Raw genomic sequence first — 22171 nt, forward strand, 5'->3', positions numbered from 1 at the left:
AAACAGGCCCTTTGGCCCACCGAGTCTGTGCTGACCATTAACCACCCATCTATACTAATCCTACGCTAATCCCATATTCCTACCACATCCTCACCTATCCCTATATTCCCCTACCACCTACCTATACTCGGGGCAATTTATAATAGCCAATTTACCTATCAACCTTGCAAGTCTTTTGGCTGTGGGAGGAAACCGGAGCACCCGGAGGAAACCCACGCAGACACAGGGAGAACTTGCAAACTCCACACAGGCAGTTCCCAGAATTGAACCCGGGTCCCTGGAGCTGTGAGGCTGCGGTGCCGCCCTTTGACTAGTTTAGCAATTATCTCCTTCCTTTTTATCTTAATTGTCTTATTCTTTTCAATATCTTAATGTCATGTCCATCTTGGTTGTCTTCCTGCTTCAAAACTGAGGCAAAGTAACTATTCAAAATTTCCATTTCCCTGACTTTACTTGTATCCTAACTTGCACCAAATCCCATTCTCCCATCATCCCTGTGTTCGCTGACCTACATAAGCTCCTGGTCCAGCAATGCCTCAATTTTAAAATTCTTACCTTTTGATTTCAAATCCCTTCATGGCTTCACCCTTCCCTATCTCTGTCGCCTCCTCCAGCCTTTGCTCCAGTTCTGCCCTTTTGCATATTCCCGATTTTAATCACTCCGCCATTGGTGGCCATGCTTTGTTTCCTAGGCCCTATACTCTGGAATTCCCTCCTAAGCCTCTCTTTCTTTACCCCGCTATCCTCCTTTAAGATGCTCATTAAAACCTGTCCTGATAGTGCCTTATGATATTCGGTATCAAATTTTGTTTGATAACGCTCCTGTGAATTGCCTTGCAACATTTGTTGTGTTAAAGGCTTTATATAAGTGCAAGTTGTTTTAAGTTTATTTTGTGCATCCTTATCTTAATTTTCCATTTGTTTATGTATCTGTAGAATACATTAATTTTATATTCTTTGATAATTTTGTTTCATAATTCCTCTTTGCCTTCCTTTTTTGATTTGTTTCCTAACCTCTTCATTGCCTTTTGTCATCATTTCCCTTTATTGCCCAATACATTTATTTTCATTTCACTTTTACCTGTATCTCTTTATTCATCCATGGTATCTCATTATTAGCAATGGGTTTTCACTGGATATACTTCTGAACACTCTTGACCACCTTTTTAACTATTTCTCATTGCTGTCTCTCTCTCTTTTTCAACAGCTCCATCGGCCCCAATCTGTTACTTTGGTCTTTGTCTTATGTCTCTCTCAATCATTATCTGAAACCTTTTTCCTAGGTGTTCCCCTATCCTTACTTATCTGTGCAAGTTAATTTCCCGCTACGAGATCCAGCAGTGATCCCTCTCTTAGGCGTCATGCGTACTGGATGAGAAAGGAGTCCTCTGTACACTGTTTAAAACTCCATTCCTTTTCCCCTTCTTTTCACTTCTGATTCTTGCCGGTAGAGGTAGTTGAAATCTCCCATGATTATTCTATGTCCTTTACTAATTTCATAAATTTGCCTACATATTTCTACTTTCCACTTCCCTTCCACCATTTGGTGGTCTGCAGTATACCCTTATAAGCTTGATTAATCTCCTGTTATCCTATATTTCAATACGCATTGGTTTTGTTAATGTTGTTTTTTCTGTTACTGTTACGTTATCACTAATTAGCATAGCTACCATACCACCCCGCTTCCTTCAGTATCCTTTTGAAATCTGTAATATCCTGCAATATTTAAATATTCTTTATGCAGCCATGTTTCAGTTATCCCCACACCTGAGTCCCCTGTATGAATTATTACTCCCAATTCCCCCAGACACTCTGTACATTGCAATTGAATTTATTTTTATTGATCATGCCTCTCTTTTGTTTTATACTTATGTTCTAACAATGTATCTGTTCCCTGACTCTTTATGCTCCTCTTATTCCTTTCCTTCATCTGACCTTTACTGTCAGCTCCTTTTTCTTCAGTCTTCAGGATGATGGTATTTTGACCACATCTCTTCCACCCGCTTCACCCCAACTCATCTTACTAGTTTAAAATCTTATCCACAGCCTTATTTATCCTTTCTGCTAGGACCTTGGTATCATTGTGTCCCAGTGTTCCATGAAATGGAATTTCACTTTCCCACACCACGCTCTCAGCCATGCAGTCACCTTCCTAATCTATCTATCCCTATGCCAATTAGCACATGACTTGGGTAGTTTACCACCCTTGAGGTCCTTTTTTTTTAGTTTAGTTCATAGCTCCTGAAGCGTCCTCAGCAGGACCTCCTCTCTGTTCCTTCCTATGTCATTGGTCCTGATATGGACTGTGGCATCAGGATCTTCCCCAACCTCTTACTTAATTACACTAAAATCAGTGCTGCTCTATGAATATTGACATATACAAGCAAACTAAAAACAGTGTGTATACTTTTCAAGTTCAAAATTAAGTTGCTGGAACAAGGATAAAACATTTTAGTTCTGACAATATTAGCATATTTTTGAATTATTGTAAACTACTAAAATGCAGGCTACTTGTAAAACAAGTTTTGGTAAGGGGGCATTGTACCTCAAAACTGATTAATCAGTAACTTTTGTTTTTCCTGTTTGGAATGTCCATGTTGCTGGTTCAGCTGGAAAATCAACGACTTTTTTTTCTTTTTAGGAAACCTGTCCCAGAATCACCATGACGGATTCCAAGTATTTTACGACAACTAAGAAAGGTAGCAACTTTTCTATCTCTTTAATTGCAGCAACTATAAAATAGTTGAAAGAATTATGAACTGTAATTGTTGCAATTTTTTTTTTTTTAGAAAAATGGAGTTGGTTTAACACTGGTTACTATGAGATTATTGATGAGTCAGTCACAGTAACGTACCCACACTTTATTCAGAATATTCAGATTCCAGTTGCTCCCTTTCCTCGTCTGTTCTTTTTCTCACTGAAAGTTTGAGGCATGGAAATGTTAGGCAGTAAGAAATTCTGTATGTGGTTGTGATAGTATGCATAGGTATAATGGGTCTGTTGTTGCACTGAAAGATACATTTTCTGTACAATCCACACATACCCTAACCACTGAAATCAGTTATTCATATTTCAGTCTGGAGTAGTAACCACGCAGGATTTTGTAATTGTGATCCTTTTCATGAATACCTGTTTATGTAGTTTTGGCATGCAGGCTAATGTGCATGTAGGCATTGGTGTACGTAACAGTGTTCCTGGTTGAGCTTTCCTTTTCCATTTGTAACTTAGCCCAGTGTTCTGCATGCAAAAGGCACTATGCCAAAGCTGGAAGAAAGGATCTTTCTCTCGATCTCCTTTTAAAATAACTAGTTTACATTTTTTGTATATTAAAAAAAATCAAAAGGAAACAACAATTTAGCAAAAGGGGATAATGTGCACAATGGCAAAGGTTAAAAGAGAACTGTAGTAGGAATATACAGCCTAGATGAGCAGTGAGAACTTTGGGCCCTGCAATGGGCAGATTGCTAATGAAACCTTCAGTGGAAAATTTGAATAAGCATTGCATTTGGACCTGAATGCCCATAATCTCTAGCTGTAAATTATGAGGCAGAAGGCTTCCAAGTAGCTTCATACCTCTTACATCTGGCAAAGTAAGAACTGTTCAGTTCATCCTGCAAATGTTTGCAAATCCCACTTTTTAAACAGGTTTTAGTTTTACAGTGCCTTAATTTATCATTTTAGCATGTAAAAAAAAAATTAGAGGAAAGCACTCTACCTAGGAAAGGTTTTTGAAAATATATGGCTTTAATCAGTGTGTATTAAGTTATAACGGTAAATCTTGATGTCAAGAAAACCAGTATTTTGTAAAATGAAAAATTCTTCTGTCACACAAATTGTGGAGTATAATGTTGATTATTGTATCTGCCTTACATAAAGAAGGAAAACTTGCATGTATATAGCACTTTTCTTGTCCTCAGGATATCCCCAAGTGCTTTACAGCCAATTGAGTACTTTTTTTAAAAGTGTAGTCATTATTGTAATGTAGTAAACGGCAACCAATTTGGACACCTTAAGGTCCCACAAGCAGCAATGAGACAATGATGAGATAACATGATTTTTAATGATGTTCAGGGATAAATATTGGCCAAGATACTGGGACGATCTCCCTTGTTTTGTATTTTGAAATAGTGCCATGGAATCTTTTATGTGAGAGGGCTCAGTTTAATCATAGAATTTTATGCCACAAAAGGAGGCCATTTGGCCCATCGTATTTGTGATGGCTGCTAAAGAGCTATCCAGCCTGATCCCACTTTCCAGCTCTTGATCCATAGTCTTGTAGGTTACGGCGTTTTAGATGCGTTGCCAAGTTTTTTTTTAAAAATGCATTGCAGGTTCTATCTCTACCACCCTTTCAGGTAGTGGGTTGCAGGCCCCTACCACCCTCTGGGTGAAAAGATTTCTCTCCAAATCCTTTCTAATACTTCTACCAATTACTTTAAATCTATGCTGCAGTTATTGACCTCTCTTATAAGGAAAATGGGATCTTCCTATCCACTCTTATCTAATCCCCTCATAATTTGATACACCTCAATTAAACCTCCCCTCAGTCTCCTCCGTTGCAAAGAAAATAACACCAGTCTCTCCGATCTTCCCTTATTGTTAAAATACTGCAGTCCTGGCAATATCCTCGTAAATCTCCTCTGTACCCTCTCTAGAGTGATCACATCCTTCCTGTAATGCAACCAGTAATGTACAGTTACATTGGAATGATGGCACCTCTGACAGAGTAGCCCTCCCTCAGTATTGCACTGGAGTGGCAGCCTAGACTTTGTGCTCACGTCTCAACCTTCTGACTTGACATATGCCAAATAAAATGTATTTTTAATGGTTTGGCATTGTCTTTCTCCAGTGCCTTTACATAGCAGTAATGCTAAAACAGAAGTTTTTAAAGTTTCAAGCAGGCTACTGTGACTGTGTTCACTCTATGGTGAATAAAGATAAGGTTACTTTGTGCCTGTTCTTCCTTGTTTGTGTTACCTTTTGCAATGTAAGCATTCTAATTAGCTGCACTTGCTAAGATAACTAAACAGTAAAGTGCCTGCCCCCCCGATGTTTTAGTATTTCCTTAGAAACTGGAATATCTTCTCTATTGACATGTACTTTTGACATGGGCTCCATTGCAATGGCAGTGTTTCCTAATATACTTAAACTAGTTAGAAGTGAACATCTTCACCATAATTAGTTGTATGGGGTATTAAAGAGCACAGAAATGAGTTTACAAAGTGAAACTGGAACTTAACACCATAATAAGATAGTTGGATTTAACTCTCATGCTTAATGATGTCATGTTTGCAAATTCCAATTCTGTCAATGCTTATTTTTCCAAGTTGAAGATTTTTCAGAATCACAGAACAATACAGTGCAGAAGAGGCCCATCGAGTCTGCACCGATGCATTAAAACACCTGACCTGTCCACCTAATCCCATTTGCCAGCACTTGGCCCATAGCCTTGAATGTTATGACGTGCCAAGTGCTTATCCAGTACTTTTTAAAGGATGTGAGGCAACCTGCCTCTACCACCCTCCCAGGCAGGGCATTCCAGATCGTCACCACCCTCTGGGTAAAAAAAGTTCTTCCTCAAATCCCCCTTAAACCTCCCGCCCCTCACCTTAAACTTGTGACCCCTCGTAACTTCCCCTTCAACTAAGGGGAACAGCTGCTCCCTGTCCATGCCCCTCATAATCTTGTACACCTCGATCAGGTCACCCCTCAGTCTTCTCTGCTCCAGCAAAAACAACCCAAGCTTATCCAACCTCTCTTCATAGCTTAAATGTTCCATCCCAGGCAACATCCTGGTGAATCGCCTCTGCACCCCCTCCAATGCAATCACATCCTTCCCATAATGTGGCAACCAGAATTGCACACAGTACTCCAGCTGTGGCCTTATCAAAGTTCTGTACAACTCCAGCATGACGTCCCTGCTTTTGTAATCTATGCCTCGATTGATAAAGGCAAGTGTCTCATATGCCTTTTTCACCACTCTATTAACCTGCCCTTCTGCCTTCAGAGATCTATGGACAAACACGCCAAGGTCCCTTTGTTCCTCGGAACTTCCCAGTGTCAGGCCATTCATTGAATACTTCCGTGTCACATTACTCCTTCCAAAGTGTATCACCTCTTTTCAGTGTTAAATTCCATCTGCCACTTTTCTGCCCATTTGACCATAACGTCTATATTTTCCTGTAACCTAAGACACTCCACCTTATTGTTAACCACTTGGCCAGTCTTTGTGTCATCTGCGAACTTACTGATCCTACCCTCCACATAGTCATCTATGTCGTTTATATAAATGACAAACAATAGGGGACCCAGCACAGATCCCTGTGGTACGCCACTGGACACTGGCTTCCAGTCACTAAAACAGCCGTCTGTCATCACTCTGTCTCCTACAGCTAAGCCAATTTTGAATCCACCTTATCAAGTTACTTTGTATCCCATGTGCATTTGCTTTCTTGATAAGTCTCCCATGTGGGACCTTGTCAAAGGCTTTGCTGAAATCCATGTAAACTACATCAACTGCACTACCCTCATCTGCACACCTGGTCACATGCTCAAAAAATTCAGTCAAATTTGTTAGGCATGACCTCCCTCTGACAAAGCCATGCTGACTATTCCTAATCAAATTTTGCCTCTCCAAGTGGTGATAGATTCTCTCCTTCAGAATTTTCTCCAATAGTTTCCCTACCACTGACGTGAGACTCACTGGTCAGTAGTTCTCTGGCTTATCTCTACAACCTTTCTTAAATAGTGGGACCACATTAGCTGTTTTCCAGTCCTCTGGCACCTCCCCTGTGGCCAGAGAGGAATTAAAAATTAGGGTCAGAGCCCCTGCAATCTCCACCCTCGCCTCCCACAGCATCCTGGGACACAAATCGTCCGGACCTGGAGATTTGTCCACTTTTATCCTTCCAAAACCTTGTCACTCCCTATGACAATTTGCTCAAGAACCTCACAGTCTCTCTCTAAGTTCCATATCTACATCCTCTTTCTCTTGGGTGAAGACAGATGTGAAGTATTCGTTCAACACCCTACCAATGTCCTCTGGCTCCACCCACAAATTTCCCCCTTGGTCCCTAATGGGTCCTACTGTTTCCCTGGTTATCCTCTTCCCATTGATATACTTATAGAATATCTTGTGATTTTCCATACTTTTACCAGCCAGAGCTTTCTCATATCCCCTCTTTGCTCCATCTGACACTTTCTGTACTCCACTAATGCTTCCATTGATTTGCTCTCCTTGTATTTGCTAAAAGCCTCTCTTTTCCTTCTCATCGTACCCTGAATTTTTCTGGTCATCCATGGTTCTCTGGGCTTGTTGCTCTTACCTATTACCCTAGAGGGAACATCTTGGGCCTATACCCTCCCCATTTCCTTTTTGAATGCCCCCCATTGCTCTTCTGTAGATTTCCCGACGAGTAACTCTTTCCAGTCTACCTTGGCCAGATCTTGCCTTATTTCACTAAAATTCGCTCTCCCCCAATCCAAAATCTTTTTTGGCAATTTGTCTATTTCTTTCTCCATAACAAGCTTAAATTGTACCATGTTGTGGTCGCTGTCACCAAAATTCTCCCCTACCAACACATCAACCACCTGTCCGGCTTCATTCCCCAGAATTAGGTCCAGCACTGCACCCTCCCTTGTTGGATCCTCTACATATTGAGCTAAAACGTTCTCCTGTATACATTTTAAGAACTCCACTCCATCTAAGCCCTTAACACGATGACTATCCCAATTAATGTTGAGAAAGTTATTTTTACACACCTCTGCAAATTGCGCACATATTTGCTCATCAATTTCCCGCTGACTATCTGGGAGTCTATAATAAACACCTAGCAATGTAGCTGTCCCTTTTTTATTCCTAAACTCTACCCATAAAGCTTCATTTTATGCCCCCTCCAAGATATCATCTCTCCTTACTGCAGTAACTGACTCCTTAACTAATATTGCAATGCCCCCTCCTCTTTTACCCCCTCCTGTCTTGCCTGAAGATTCTATATCCCGGGATATTGAGCTGCCAATCCTGCCCCTCCCTCAACCATGTCTCTGTGATGGCTACTATATCACAATTCCACGTGTCAATCATTGCCCTTAACTCATCCGTTTTACCTGCAATGCTCCTGGCATTAAAGCAGAGGCCTTCCATCCTGGTCTTACTCCCTTGAAACTTACTTCTGCTGTATTCCCTCTGACTTGTTCGCTTTCCTGTGTTTAGCTGTGTCCCTATTCTGCTAGGAGTCTGCATCCCCTCTCCCTGCCAAATTAGTTTAAACTCCTCCCAACAGCACTAGCAAACCCGCCAGCAAGGATGTTAGTCCCCCTCTGGTTCAGATGTAGACCGTCCCGCTTGTACAGGTCCCACCTTCCCCAGAAACGGTCCCAGTGGTCCAGGAATCTAAAACCCTCCCTCCTGCACCAACTCTTAAGCCACGCATTCATCTGTGCTATTCTCCTATTTCTATACTCGCTAGCACGTGGCACTGGGAGTAATCCAGAGATTACAACCCGAGAGGTCCTGCTTTTTAGTCTACTGCCTAACTCCCTGAATTCTTGATGCAAGACCTCATCCCTGTTTCTACCTATGTCATTGGTGCCAACATGTACCATGACCTCTGCCTTATCACCCTCCCCCTTCAGGATGCCCTGCAGCCATTCAGTTGATTGCTTACAAAGTTATAGTGACAGTGATGCCTTCTCCAAAGCATGTGCTTTAGCTATATTTGCATTTTTATCTGAAGGCACTGGTAGGTTCAAGGGATGTAGTGTTTGTATTGTAGTAGATGTCAATCGATCCATACAGGACCCAAGGACATAAGTTTATGACATTTATGTTATGGATATCTGAGTGGAACAAACTAAAAGGTATGCTCTGCTTGCAAACTTGTGCTGTGTTTTTGGTGACAACTTTGGCCATAGCATTAAGATTTTGTAACCACTCAGAAGATCATTGGAATTGAATCACTTCTGGGTTCACTCCAGAACTAACCTTATTGTGCAAGTGTGATAAAGAAGCGTTGGTACCCTGGAATGCCACATTCCAAAATTAAGGAGAAAGGATGGTGGAGTTGGGGGTTGAGGGGGCGCGGGGGTGGGAGTTGAGATTCCTTTGTTCTTTGTACGTGAAAATCATAACATCTAATACTATAACGAGAAAAGTCATTCCATAAAGAATTGTGCTGCAGTTTCCTCCAGTTAAATTTGCATCAAATGAAATAAATATCTTTGGCACCCACAACTGATTCTATCCCCTTCTTTGGCCATTGTCTCAGGCTGGACTAGACTGTTCAGAATCTCAATGTCATCTTTGATTCTAAGGTGCTCTTCAGATCCCATATGCTCTTCATTATAAAAACTGCCAACTTCCACCTCCATAGCATCTTATGCCTGTGCCCCTGCCTTAGCCCATCTTCCACTAAAACTCTCATCCTTGCCTTTTTCACCTCCAGACTCTACTATTCCAATTCTCTCCTGGCTGATATCCCATTCTTTACTCTCTAAACTTCAGGTCATCTAAATCTCTGCTGCTCGGAATTTGCATCACGTCTGACTCACCCACCACCCCTGTTCTTGTTGACCTATGTTGGCTCATACACTCCCAACACCTTAAAGTCCTTGTGTTTAAATCCTTTCGTGGCCTTGGTTCTGCCTATCTCTGTAAGCTCCTCTGGCCTTGCAGCACAGCCCCCCCCCCCCCCTGCCCCCCTCCACATTTTCCATTTTTATTTGGGTCTTTGCCATTCTAACAGTCAAAGCAATATTAGTGCTAAAGTTGATGCAGGTGCAAGTGCTGCAAGACTTCCTCTTTGCATTGATCTTTTCACCAAAATTTCAAATCTGGATTGTGATGAGTAATGGGAAGCCAAAGTCTTGGTCATTGATAATGTTGGGAAAGGAATTGATAGCCAGAGGCAATGTTCCCACGAAGCTGTGCGGGTGCGTGGCTGCACAGCAGCCTGATGGGCACTTGAGCAAGCTTTGTTTTGTGAAAAAGTGTGTGCAGCCATGCAAAAGAATTTAAAGGACTGAAATAAACATGCCAGCATAATAACTAAATTTTAAAAGGGAACATTGGCCAGAGGTGGACTTTTTAATGAATTGTAGCAAACAATAATTGTCAATTTTTTGAGATTGTGACAAAGTTCCAATTGGCATACAGTAACACTGAATGGAAGCAAGCAAACATCCTAATTTGGAGATGATGGAAGTTGTTAAATATATTTAATGTGCTGTGATGCATTGGTGAATTTCTATGAATTACAGATGTAGAGTTGTAAAGTATATATTTCTGGAAAATGGATAGTTACAATGCACCATTTCGCGATAGTTATAGTAAAATCTTCTGAATATTGCTGAAACTGCCTCTCCCAATCAAAGTCCACTTGCCAACTAGTCAGCACACTCTTATGTAGTATGAATTTGTTGCTTCCTTTACATTGGCGTTCTTGCGATTTGTCCTGATGAGTGCAAGATGAAAAGTTTCAACAAAATGTCTGTTTATCAGTACTCCAGTTCTGCACTACCAAATGACTATTTGTAAAATTGTTTGTTAAAATAAATGATGCCATGGTTTTTTTTAATATGAAATGTAGGAGAAATCTTTGAACTCAAAGCAGAGCTCAACAGTGACAAGAAGGAAAAGAAGAAAGAAGCAGTGAAGAAAGTGATTGCTTCAATGACTGTTGGGAAAGATGTCAGGTATATAAGATTTTTTGATTTTTAGCAATTCAGTGTTGTAAGATTGGATGGGAAAAAGTTGCAGCAAGTTTACACTTGCCTGTCCTATCCATAGCCCTTGATTCCCCGAGTGTCAATAATCTATTAACTTCAGTCTTGAATATATTCAACAGCTGAGCATCCACAGCACTCTGGGGTAGAGATTATTTCATTTTAGTTTCCGTCTCTAGGCTTCTAGGAAAATCTAGCATGATGATCCTTTCCCATCTGGCTACTTGTGCCGGTAACTCACTGGCCTTCTTCACTCTGTGTTTATTAATGCATATACATTCCAAACCCACTTTAGTCTGCCTCACATTTTCCTCCTGTCTGATCCATCCTATTTCTGAATTAGTGTTTATTCTGATGCTGTTTGTTTCTCCCACCTTGTGCACCTTGTACTTTCTCTCTGATTCTTCATCCTAGTGCCACTCCCCCTGCCAAATTAATTTAGAAGACCAAAGGAAACTCCAAAGGGATATTTATAAGATGGAATCAGCAAAAAGTGACACGTAAAATTCTATCGCACTTAGTGTGAAATAATGTATTTTGGCTTTAAAAAAAAAACTGCAGTAATTATACAGTAAACGGATGTAGGCTTGGTGCTGTGGAAGAGCAGAGGGACTTGTGGATACAGGCTCACAAGATTAAAGTCAACTCCTCAGGTTGATAAAGCTGTTTTAAAAAAAAAAGAATTCTTTTTGAGATATTGTGTATAAAAAGCAAGAGGTAATAATGAGCCTATATAAAACCTTAACAAGAGTCCGTTGGAGTAATGTGTGCCGTATTGGTGCTCCACACTAGGAAATATATTGAAGCTATACAAGAGTGTAAATGTAGATTCACTAGAATGTTGCCGAGACAATACAAAGTTGGGAGCACAGTTGAGTCTGCAACAGCCAAGGTTTGCAAAAAATCTAGACAAAATTTGTAAGTCGGAATAAAAACATTAAATGCAATACAAATAAATGTGCAATTTTACAGATTTGAAGGAGAAGTGGGGGTTGTACTCAATGACTAGGGAAAATTCTAAACAAATGTAAAAGAGTGATAAATATTTGCCATATCTAGTAATTGCAGAGCAGCTATCAACAAATAGAATGCTGCATTATACTATCAAATTAGGGAAGAACAGGTCAGAGGGTGTTGGGCTGATGCTGTACAATGATCTGATAAAACCACATCTTGAATGCCACATTCAGTTTTGAAGTACAAGGGAAACTGCCGAGCCCTGGATGCAGCTCAGAGAATGACCACAGGCTGATCTCTAGCATCATAGGACTGAGTTGTGTGGAAATATTTGAAAAAAAAAACTGACTTTGACCTTGAAAGGTGACTGAGGAACCTTGGATATTATTAAGGTGCTAAATACAATATAGTGTAGAAAAATCAAATCCTGACTCTTTCGGGTTAATGTAGGATGAGCAGACATGGGAAAAAAACTAGTATGAGGCACTGTCAAGACTGATGTCTAGAAACACTTTTTCACATAAAGGCTGATGAATACCTGGAATGATCTTACCGGAGGGAACTGGAGGCAAAGCTCCGGAATCATTCAAAGGCAGTTGGATGCTAAGTTTGGGCAGAATCTTAGCTTTCCGTGCAAACAGGAGCTTATCTGTATTTGGCTTGTGAAGGAATTATCAACAGTAGTTCACTGGTAGGAACATAAGAATTAGGAGCAGGAGTAGACCGTTTGGCCCCTGAAGCCTGCTGTGCCATTCGATAAGATCATGGATGATCTAATTGTGGCCTTAATTCCACTTTCTGCCTGCCTGTTTTCCCCCCCCCCCCCATAATCCTTTACTCCATTGTCAATCAAAAATATCTCTAACTCAGCCTTGAATATATTCAGTGACTCAGCCTCTACTGCTCGTTGGGGAAGAGAATTCCAAACACTAACAACCCCCTGAGAGAAGGCATTCCTCTTTAGTTCATATAATCTACTCCGGATAATTCAGTAGTTTTTTTCCCACTTAAAATAGTTGAATTACCCAATCATTTGACTATAGCAATGTAAACAATGCAGCAAAGTGGGAATTTTGCATTTAAAATTTGAGCTATCAGATTAGTTGGATTAGGCATTTTTGAATTAAGTGTAGATTGTATTGTAATGCTGCTGTTTGCTCATGCTTCAGATGTTTTTATTAGTGTTCAGCAATGATAATTCCAAGTATAAATTGAGCTCTTTTGAATCCATATTGAAAATGTAGAATATTCTATTGTGCAAGTTGTTTCCCTTTATATTTACTGTATATAAATATGAACTTCAAGAAAAATAAAATGACAGTTAGAATTAAAGCTTGCAATCATAAGATCTATAACTGTGCAACATAAAGTACATAATTTGCACTTTCAGACAGATTTTTTATGAACTGGAACCATGTGGTGGGGCTCATGCATCAATGCCAGTGACTTTTTTGTTAATGGCCAATGTGAAAATTCTACCAGTGCAGTCTAAGCACAGATGTTTGCTGAAAATGATTGATTATGCATTCTTACTAAACAGCCTTTTCTATTCCCTTCAATATAGTTGGCACCTTTTGTGGGACCTGGATATCTGTAACAAATCATTCTAACAAATTTTGAAAAATTAAGTAATTATGCAACAAAATCATTTTTTAAGTTCGAATGTTGATCTCCAGTGTGTAGGTATTGCTCAGATAATTCTATAGTGAACATTCTAGAAATGTATTCACATGACTAAAATTATAATGCAAGGATATAAATCGTTCAATTTTAAATGTCAATTTCTGTAATTTGTCAGAATGTTCCAATTATTGGTTTATTACTTTGTGTCTTATTTTATCTCATTCTCGATAGCGCCCTCTTTCCTGATGTTGTTAACTGCATGCAGACAGACAACCTGGAGCTGAAGAAGCTGGTGTACCTCTATCTAATGAACTATGCAAAGAGTCAGCCTGATATGGCAATTATGGCTGTCAACACTTTTGTGAAGGTATATATTGTGATAAATTGTTTCACAATTTTTAACAGATCCATGTACAAAGCTTCACTAAATTCAGGCAACATATATAAGTCGAATCTGGGTAACGTTTGAATGTAGATCCCAAGAGTAAATTGACAGTCCATTAACTAACTGGATCACCCAATCTGCAGGTCTCTAAAGCAGTAAATTTTATCAGTAATTTATCCATTTATCACCCTATTAAAATGTGCACAGCATTTAAAAAAAAAAAGGAATCCTACTGATAAACTAATATCCAAAGTAAACTAAACATCAACTATTTTTCGCCCTTGTTCCTCAGACTTTGTGAAATGCAGGTATCGGGGGACTGACTTGTGCAGTGGATTAATTGATCTTTCTGTTCATTTCTGGGATCTGTGGTCAAAAATAGCCCTAATCATAAAGTGAAAGATTTTTCATTATTGCCTGTAAATGTCCTTGGTGAAGTGAATTCGGACAGTTCCAGCTCAATTTCTGGTGGGCATGCATGCAGGCGCAACTGTCAACGTGATTCAGTTAGGTGAACTCTTGCGTCTGGATCAGAAAGTTTTAGGTTACTGTCCCATTTCAGAGCTTGAACACAATGCTTTAGAGCAATGTTGAGAGAGTACTGCATTGTTGGATAAAAGATGGAAACTGGGCTAGATTTTGTTGTCCTGCCGCCAGGAGCGACAACGGGTGCAGAAAATGGCAGCCACCCCGCACAGCCACAATTTTGCGGTAGCTGACCACGTAACATACTGTCAGCAACCGCTTCTCTCCCCCCCCCCCCAAATCACTTGGTGGAGGTAGCATTGATGACACTGTTCACCACGTCGCCTGATGTAGGTGCTGGCACCATTTTTAAAAGGTTGCCAGCCCTGCAAACAGTTCAACGTAATGCAGAGTTGACCCTTTCCCTATACAAATCATGCAGAGCTGACCCCTCCCACCCTTCCCATACAACCCGTGCAGAGTTGACCCCTTCCGTACCTCGGTGGCACCAGCTTCTCATGGACGGGGAAGTGAAGGCATGTGAGTGCCACACGACAAGCTCGAGATTGGGAACTGAAGGTAAGATCACGGTGAAGTACGTTTAAATTTATGCAGAGCGGCTGTCACCGGAAAGATCGGGCCTGGCAATTCCAGCGTCAGTCTCCGTGGCGGCTGCTGCCGTTATGATTCTCCACCCCCCACTCACCCCCCCCCCACCACACCACAAAGTCCAACGTTGGGCTGAGAATAATGCAGCCGTTTGTGTCTGTTCTGGTGGCTCAGATGAGTGCTAACGATCCTATGGCACTATTTAAACTATTATGGCGGGCAGCCATAAAGACAGGGCTAAATTGTGGCGAGTCGAAGAGACTTAGTAGTTGGCAGGAAAAAAGACAGAGGCGCAAGGGGAGAGCCAACTGTGCAACAGCCCCAACAAACAAATTTCTCTGCAGCACCTGTGGAAGAGCCTGTCACTCCAGAATTGGCCTTTATAGCCACTCCAGGCGCTGCTTCACAAACCACTGACCACCTCCAGGCGCGTATCCATTGTCTCTCGAGATAAGGAGGCCCAAAAGAATTTAAAGAGTTAGAAGTTCTCCGAGTATCTGGCTGTTATGACCAAGTGAGAAAGGGGTTGAGGGGTTCCCTCTCAGCCTTTGCCTGTTTTTAGCTCCCTCTTAGTGAATCCTTGTTCACTGCTCCAATTGTAAGGCAAAAAAATCAAACCGGTTTCCTTAGATTTGAAGAAGAAAGGTAGAAGTTTATTCATCTTAAACTCTAATCCGGTTAACGACTACGAATATGCGACACGACCACGCTAGCGTGCATACGCAATAAACACACACACACACACACACACACACACACACACACACACACACACACAGACATAAAAGTAGAAGGAATAAAGGGCAAAAGTTTGAGGCATTATCTGGTAGTTACAATCTTTTAAGTTCAATGTGGAGTCATTGGTTGCCGGTAAGTGTTGCAATTCGTTGGGGCCCAGTTCATGCTTCAACTTGTTCCAGTGTAGGAGTTTTTTCTCTCTTGAGGTTTGTGTGTCTTCCATGGGCCCGGTGGCTTGGGAGAAAGCGAGAGAGAGGCTTCCTTGTTCCAGCCTCAGTTGCACACTGCCTTCTGTTCCTTTCTCTGTGGCACAATTCAGAAAACCCCAGGTTGCCCAGCAGGTTAGTCATGTGACTAGCTCTTAATTTGTGAACAGTCTGACCTGCGAGGTTTGTGGATTTCAAAGCTTTTGGTCATTGGAGGGGGGTGTAGTGCTATCTCTTACCGTCAAGTTGTGGAACCATTGTCAGACCAATCTCTGTTAATTGAATCAATGATCAATTCCTTTGTCTCTCCAAGCACTGTCTCTTAGTATGCAAATAGCCTTCCAGCCCAGTGTCTGGTGATCTTCAAACAAATCATTTCTTCACTCCAACAACAGTTTAAAATCAATGTTCATATGACAAAGTTAATATGCCTCATTCTTGGCAGGTGAGGGTCTGCATGACACTAACATTTCTCCTTCAGCCAATGCCATTTACATGGAATTATGCAGTTCATTAACTGACAGCATCATACAATCCCCAGGTCTCTAAAACAGTGCATTTTTCTCTATGTATTCATTTATTGCCTTGATGTATTAAAATGTGCACAGCATGTTTAAAAAAAAAAAAAATCCTACTGATGGCAAACTAATGACCTAAGTAAACTAAACTTAGCTATTTTTCATTGCTATTGGTGTGATCTTACTACTTGCAAAATGATTACAACATTTTTAACAGCAGGCACTGAGTGCTGCCCAAGTTTGTTCTTTCACAAGGTTGCCCATAATTCAGCACAAATTGACAGTCACGTTCTACCTTGGTTGGCTGATACTGAAATGGAAAAGTGTATGCTGCTGTGTTGGTGATACTCGAGATATAGTCTAAATTATTGGTGTAGTTAAGAGAGCTTTATTCTGTTTCTGGGCTCTGTTTGATACTTGTAGATACCAAGTGGAATTTGGTTATATAGACACTGTCAGTCTTATAAAGCTGTAACAGATTATATTGAAATTAGAGTATGTAGTTTAGTGGTTCATTCTGCCATTTGAAGTACAGAAATTGCTACAATATTCAAGGTACGTTCTTAAGAAATTTATTGCAACTTGCCTTTTCCTTCCCACTACTAGAAAGGTTATGGTACACTACTGTGCAACCCTATAAGAATGACTAGATTGCCGAAATCAAAAATTGATCATCTTGATGCTTGATCAAGAAAAATGAATCTCTTTGTATCTTGTAGCACTGGGTAATTCTCTGACAGTTACATTTTCATTCAAGCACTGAAATTAGATGTTCGTGACCACAAATCTAACAGTGTTACCCTGTCAAATGTCATCACATTAGTTCTGTATAATGTCATAGAGTTATAGAGTTTTACAGCACAGAAACAGGCCCTTCTGCCCAATACACATGCGCCGACCATAAAGCGCCCGTCCAAAACTAATCCCACTTCCCCGCATTTGGCCCGTAGCCTTGTATGTTATGGTGTTTCAAGTGCTCATCTAAATACTTCTTAATTGTTGTGAGTGTTCCTGCCTCTACCACCCGTTCAGGCAGTGTGTTCCAGATTCCAACCACTCTCTGGGTGAAAAAATCTTTCCTCAACTCTCCTCTAAACCTCCTGCCCCTTACCTTAAATCTGTGCCCCTTAGTTATTGACCTCTCCGCTAAGGGAAAAGGTTTCTTCCTATCTATCCTATCAATGCCCCTCATAACTTTGTATACCTCAATCAGGTCCCCCCTCAGCCTTCTCCGCTCCAAGGAAAACAGCCCTAGCCTTTTCAGTCTCTCTTCATAATTGAAATGCTCCAGCCCAGGCAACATCCTGATGAATTCCTCAGCACCCTCTCCATTGCAATCACATCCTTCCTATAGTGTGGTGACCAGAACTGTACACAGTACTCCAGCTGTGGCCTAACCAGCGCTTTATACAGCTCCATCATAACCTCCCAGCTGTTATATTCTGTGCCTCAGCTAATAAAGGCAAGTATCCCGTATGCCTTCCTAACCACCTTATCTACCTGTGCTGCTGCCTTCAGTGATCTATGGACAAGCACCCCAAGGTCCCTCTGTGATTTTGTGATGTGATTTGATACCCTGCATGCTAAATGCTCTACAGGTACCTAGTACTTTATTTTTAATATCTTTTTAAGTGGAAACTGTGATTATGCATATAATCATTTACTTCACAGATCTTGATCCCTCGGTCATTTCATTGAATTAGTTACTCAGCATTCAATATTTAAATTGCCTGTGGCAATAAGCCATCAAACAGAAAAGACGGGTAAAGACTTTGATCTTGTGGATTTGTTAATTAGTAGTGTTGGGGAAAATAGCCCTTTCGATATGGAAGGGATAGCTAGCATATTTTCTCCTGAATTTTTTTTCCTCTTTCTGTTGCCCTTCCAAAAGCAATGTGTTATGATGGATACTCTTCCCCAATGTCAGACATTTTCCACTAACTTGACAAAGGTCATTCATGCATAAGGCAAGAATTAAATACATGAGCTGGTGTTCTCCTCACCCAAGCATGCATGTTTTCAGATGGGGCTGTTGGATTGCAGCTGGCGGTGAGGATTCTTGTTATTTAATCTGCTACTTATTCCACTTCTTCGATCAGCTAACTCAGCACAGACCAAGGAATCTGGGACTTTATGGGTTTGTGTGGTTAAAGACCAACTGTGCAAACTGCAGGCCATCAACTGAGTTCAATAAATACATATTTTTTCAATAACATTGTGTAAATGTAAGTATTTTCATTCTCCTGATCTTGTATGGTATCCCATAGTGCCACACATTCTGCATACCAATGTAAATATGGGTGCTGTTGTACTTTCTTTCCTTTTTAAAACTGATTACATTTATGATTACTTGTTTGAATTTCAGGACTGTGAAGATCCCAATCCACTTATTCGAGCACTTGCAGTGAGAACCATGGGCTGTATCCGTGTAGATAAAATCACTGAGTACCTGTGTGAGCCCTTGCGGAAATGTCTGAAGGATGAAGACCCTTATGTACGAAAGACTGCTGCTGTCTGTGTAGCCAAGCTACATGATATCAATGCACAGCTGGTAGAAGATCAGGGATTTCTGGACACTCTGAAGGACCTGATATCTGACTCCAATCCAATGGTAAATAAAATATTAAACTTGTTCCATCATATTTGCAGTCATTAATATAAAACCTCTAGCTGACTGGTAGGGATAGAAAAGGTAGTGTGGGTTAATGTGGCCGGTAGTTGAACTCTCAGTGCTGTCATCTCAGTAAGAGTAGAGTTACGACCAGGTGAGAAAGGTATCTAGGGTCCCTCTCAGCCTTCAACTGGTCTTGCTGTGACGATTTTAATTTTAAACACACCATGTTTTTAGCTCCCCATTGGTGAATCCTTGTTCACCTCTTTCCAATTATAAGGCAAAGAAATGAACACAAACTGGCTTTCTTGGGTTTAAATAAGAAAAATTGAAATTTATAAAACTTGGACTCTAATTTGGTTGACACCTACGGATACACGATGTGCCCGCTCTCGCATGCATCTGCGATACACACATACAAATAGAGACAGAAAAGAGCAGAAGAATATCTGAGGTAATATCTGAAGAGTTGTTACGGTTCTTCGAACTCACTGTAGAGTCCTTGATTGTAGGTAGATCTTGCTTTTCGTTGGGGCTCAGTATTCTTCTTAAACCTTGTTTGCTGTATGAGACTTTTCTCTTTTGGGTGGATTCAGAGGTTTGTGAGAAAGAGACGGGAGCAGACAGGAGAGATCTTCTCAGTTCAGGAGCAAACAGACTTTCTGCCTTCAGACTGTCTAGCCAGTTCAAAAGAAAACCCTGGAAAGCAGGTAGTCATGTGACCAGCTGGTCTAACCAGTCCTGGCCTGACCATTATCCTCCTTAGCAAGCCCTGGAATGCACTTCCTTACCTTCATTGTCTGTTAGTATGTAAATGTTTTTTTCCAGCCATGGCTGATCTGTTTAACAAGTCATTTCCTCGCTCCAACAACAGTTAAAAATCAATGTTGATGACAAAATTGATGTGCCTCATTCTTGGCAGGTGGGGGCCTAGCATGACAGTAGACAGAATTTTTTTCACTTCTATTTAAATGAAATATTGCTGTATTAGTGAAGTGCAGCATGTAATGTCAGAAAATGCTGGAAGCACTCAGCAGGTCAGACAGCATTTGTAAAGAAAGGAAAAAGTTAAGACTTTTGGGGATAATTCGTCCATTTCTGATGAAAAGTTGTACCTGAAATGATAACATTTTATTCCTTTCTTTACAGGTCCTGGCTGACTGCCAGTTGTTTCCAGCATTTTCTGGGTCTTTTTCTCCCCAGGTTTCCAGCATCTGCAGTATTTTATTTTTGTAGGTTGTTATGTGTTTATCTTCAGGTTCATTCTGCTGGCTAGGTCATCTAGTTTGGTAAATTCAGTAGTTTTGTACTTCCTCTTCAGCTTTAACCATTGGATAATTACTGAGCTTTTCAAAAATTATAACCTAATTTTTTCATAAAGTAAATTATTCCAGTGGCGTGTATTTTTCCATGAGGCCAGTGTTGCACCCAGAAGAGCGGTTTCCAATTTATTCTTTCAGCAGTTTCTCTTCCTGTGTCTTTTCAATGTTATTTAGTTAAAACTTCAGTTGCTTATTTTGTAAACTCCAACAGCTGGTAGGCTAAAGTAGGAACAATGTGACACAGATCTGATGTATGTATTTGCAAACTGTAGATGATTCTTCTGCTTATTGCAGCACTGGCGTCTTCACTGGAACTTTTGCTCTCTCCATGATAGAGGGGAAAATTATTATTTTATAAAATCAATATAAAGCCTCTACATTACTTTGCTGCTAGTTCATTTGCTTGTAAGTCAGAAGCTTGTGTGTTGGGAGTCCCACTTCATGACTTAGAACTTGAGCACCACACCCAAGGTAACAACTTCAATGCAATTTGAGGGAATTCTGCAGAGTCAAAAATGCTATCCCTTAGATAACATTAAATTGAGGCCCTTTCAACCTGTTCAGTTGAACTTCTTGCAATATTCAAAGAACAGGCTGTTCCCTTTGTGTTCACTCTAACTTTGGCTGCTTGCGGGACCTTTTTCTGTGTTCAGATTGCCTGCCATGATTGCCTACTTATCTGGACTGCACTTCAAAAGAAATTCATTGTCTTTGAAACAATTGGCACGTCCTGAGGTGTTGAAGCTCTATATAAATTAAAGTTTGTTCATTACGTTTTTGGGGAAAATGATTTAAAAGGGCAAAATTTCTAGCTGATATCCTGATCGGGATAGACAGGGGAGCAGTTAGTAAGCTTAAAATACCTTTTTATTACTTGACATTTACTTTTCATCAGACTGATGTGTCTTTTTGAAAAATAATTATTGACTTAGACTTTGTGAAGCCAATGGCAACTACTCAGCATGCTCAATTGCCGAAGGTAGTTGCCATGTGACTTCAAATATGCTAAGTTAATGACATGCTTACCATCTTTTCTAACTGTTGTATGTGATCTCTGTGGCAGCGAGTGCTCAAGGGTAGGCATCGGATAGCTAACATCAAAAAGGACTCAGTTGCTATTTGGTGGCAGAGTGATAAAGATATGAGTTAATTGTGCGTATAATTAACAGAAAAAATCTTTGGGCTTAGTTGTGGTGTGCATTTTTCAGTGCAAAAAATTTTATTGCTGTTCGGTTCTGCTGAACTACACTCAATGTCAAGGAAATTAAAATTATCTTACAATTTAGTCAGACCTGACATATTGCTAGTAGAATTGTAATTAACAACATTCAGTACTCAGGACATGACATAAGAAGTAGGAGTAGGCCATATGGCCCCTCGGGTTGTTCTGCCGTTTTATATAATTATGACTGACCTATGACCAATTTCACTATCCCGCCTGATTCCCATATCCCTTGATTCTCTTGGAGTCCTAAAATCTATCGATCTCAGCCTTGATTATGCTCAATGACTGGGCATCCACAGCCCTCTAGTGTAGAGAATTCCAAACATTCACCTTATCTCAGTCCTAAATGGCTGACCCCTTATCCTGAGCCTCCTAGCTCTAGACTCTCCAGCCAGGGGAGCAGTCTCTCAGCATCTACCCTGTCTAGACCCCTCAGAATCTTGTATGTTACATGTTTCAATGTGTAAGCACTGTCAGGAGAGGATGGGTCAAAAGCCAACAAGCACAGTGAGTCAAACATTGCCGCCAAAGAGCGGCAGGGTACAGCTCAAACCTCATCTTTTTACTGAATTACCAGTTTCAACTGGGTCGCTTTGAGCTGGTGCAGCACAAACATTGCTTCCCTACTAGGAGGCAATTTTAAAAACACAATATAGTGAGGAAAGAATCACATCATCTAACAATTGGTTTCAGAGCTACGCTACCAGATGTTCACTCATCATTGAAAATGCAATTGAGGTGGAGGGTGAGTGGGTGGGAGAACAAATTTTTTAAAATTTAATTGACCCTC

General features: G+C 40.6%; 1 protein-coding gene across 1 annotated transcript in view; it reads left to right on the forward strand.

Moving 5' to 3' along the window:
• ap1b1 (adaptor related protein complex 1 subunit beta 1) overlaps positions 1-22171 on the forward strand; it is a 122673-nt gene that overhangs the window by 2892 nt on the left and 97610 nt on the right. Inside the window, exons 2-5 of the mRNA XM_068055491.1 lie at positions 2642-2699; positions 10587-10692; positions 13534-13669; positions 18589-18834. Coding sequence (XP_067911592.1) covers positions 2663-2699; positions 10587-10692; positions 13534-13669; positions 18589-18834 — 525 coding nt within the window. The 5' untranslated portion in view covers positions 2642-2662. The remainder of the gene's footprint in view (positions 1-2641; positions 2700-10586; positions 10693-13533; positions 13670-18588; positions 18835-22171) is intronic.

This window comes from Heterodontus francisci, chromosome 23, assembly GCF_036365525.1.
Source record: "Heterodontus francisci isolate sHetFra1 chromosome 23, sHetFra1.hap1, whole genome shotgun sequence".
Classification (NCBI taxonomy): domain Eukaryota; kingdom Metazoa; phylum Chordata; class Chondrichthyes; order Heterodontiformes; family Heterodontidae; genus Heterodontus; species Heterodontus francisci.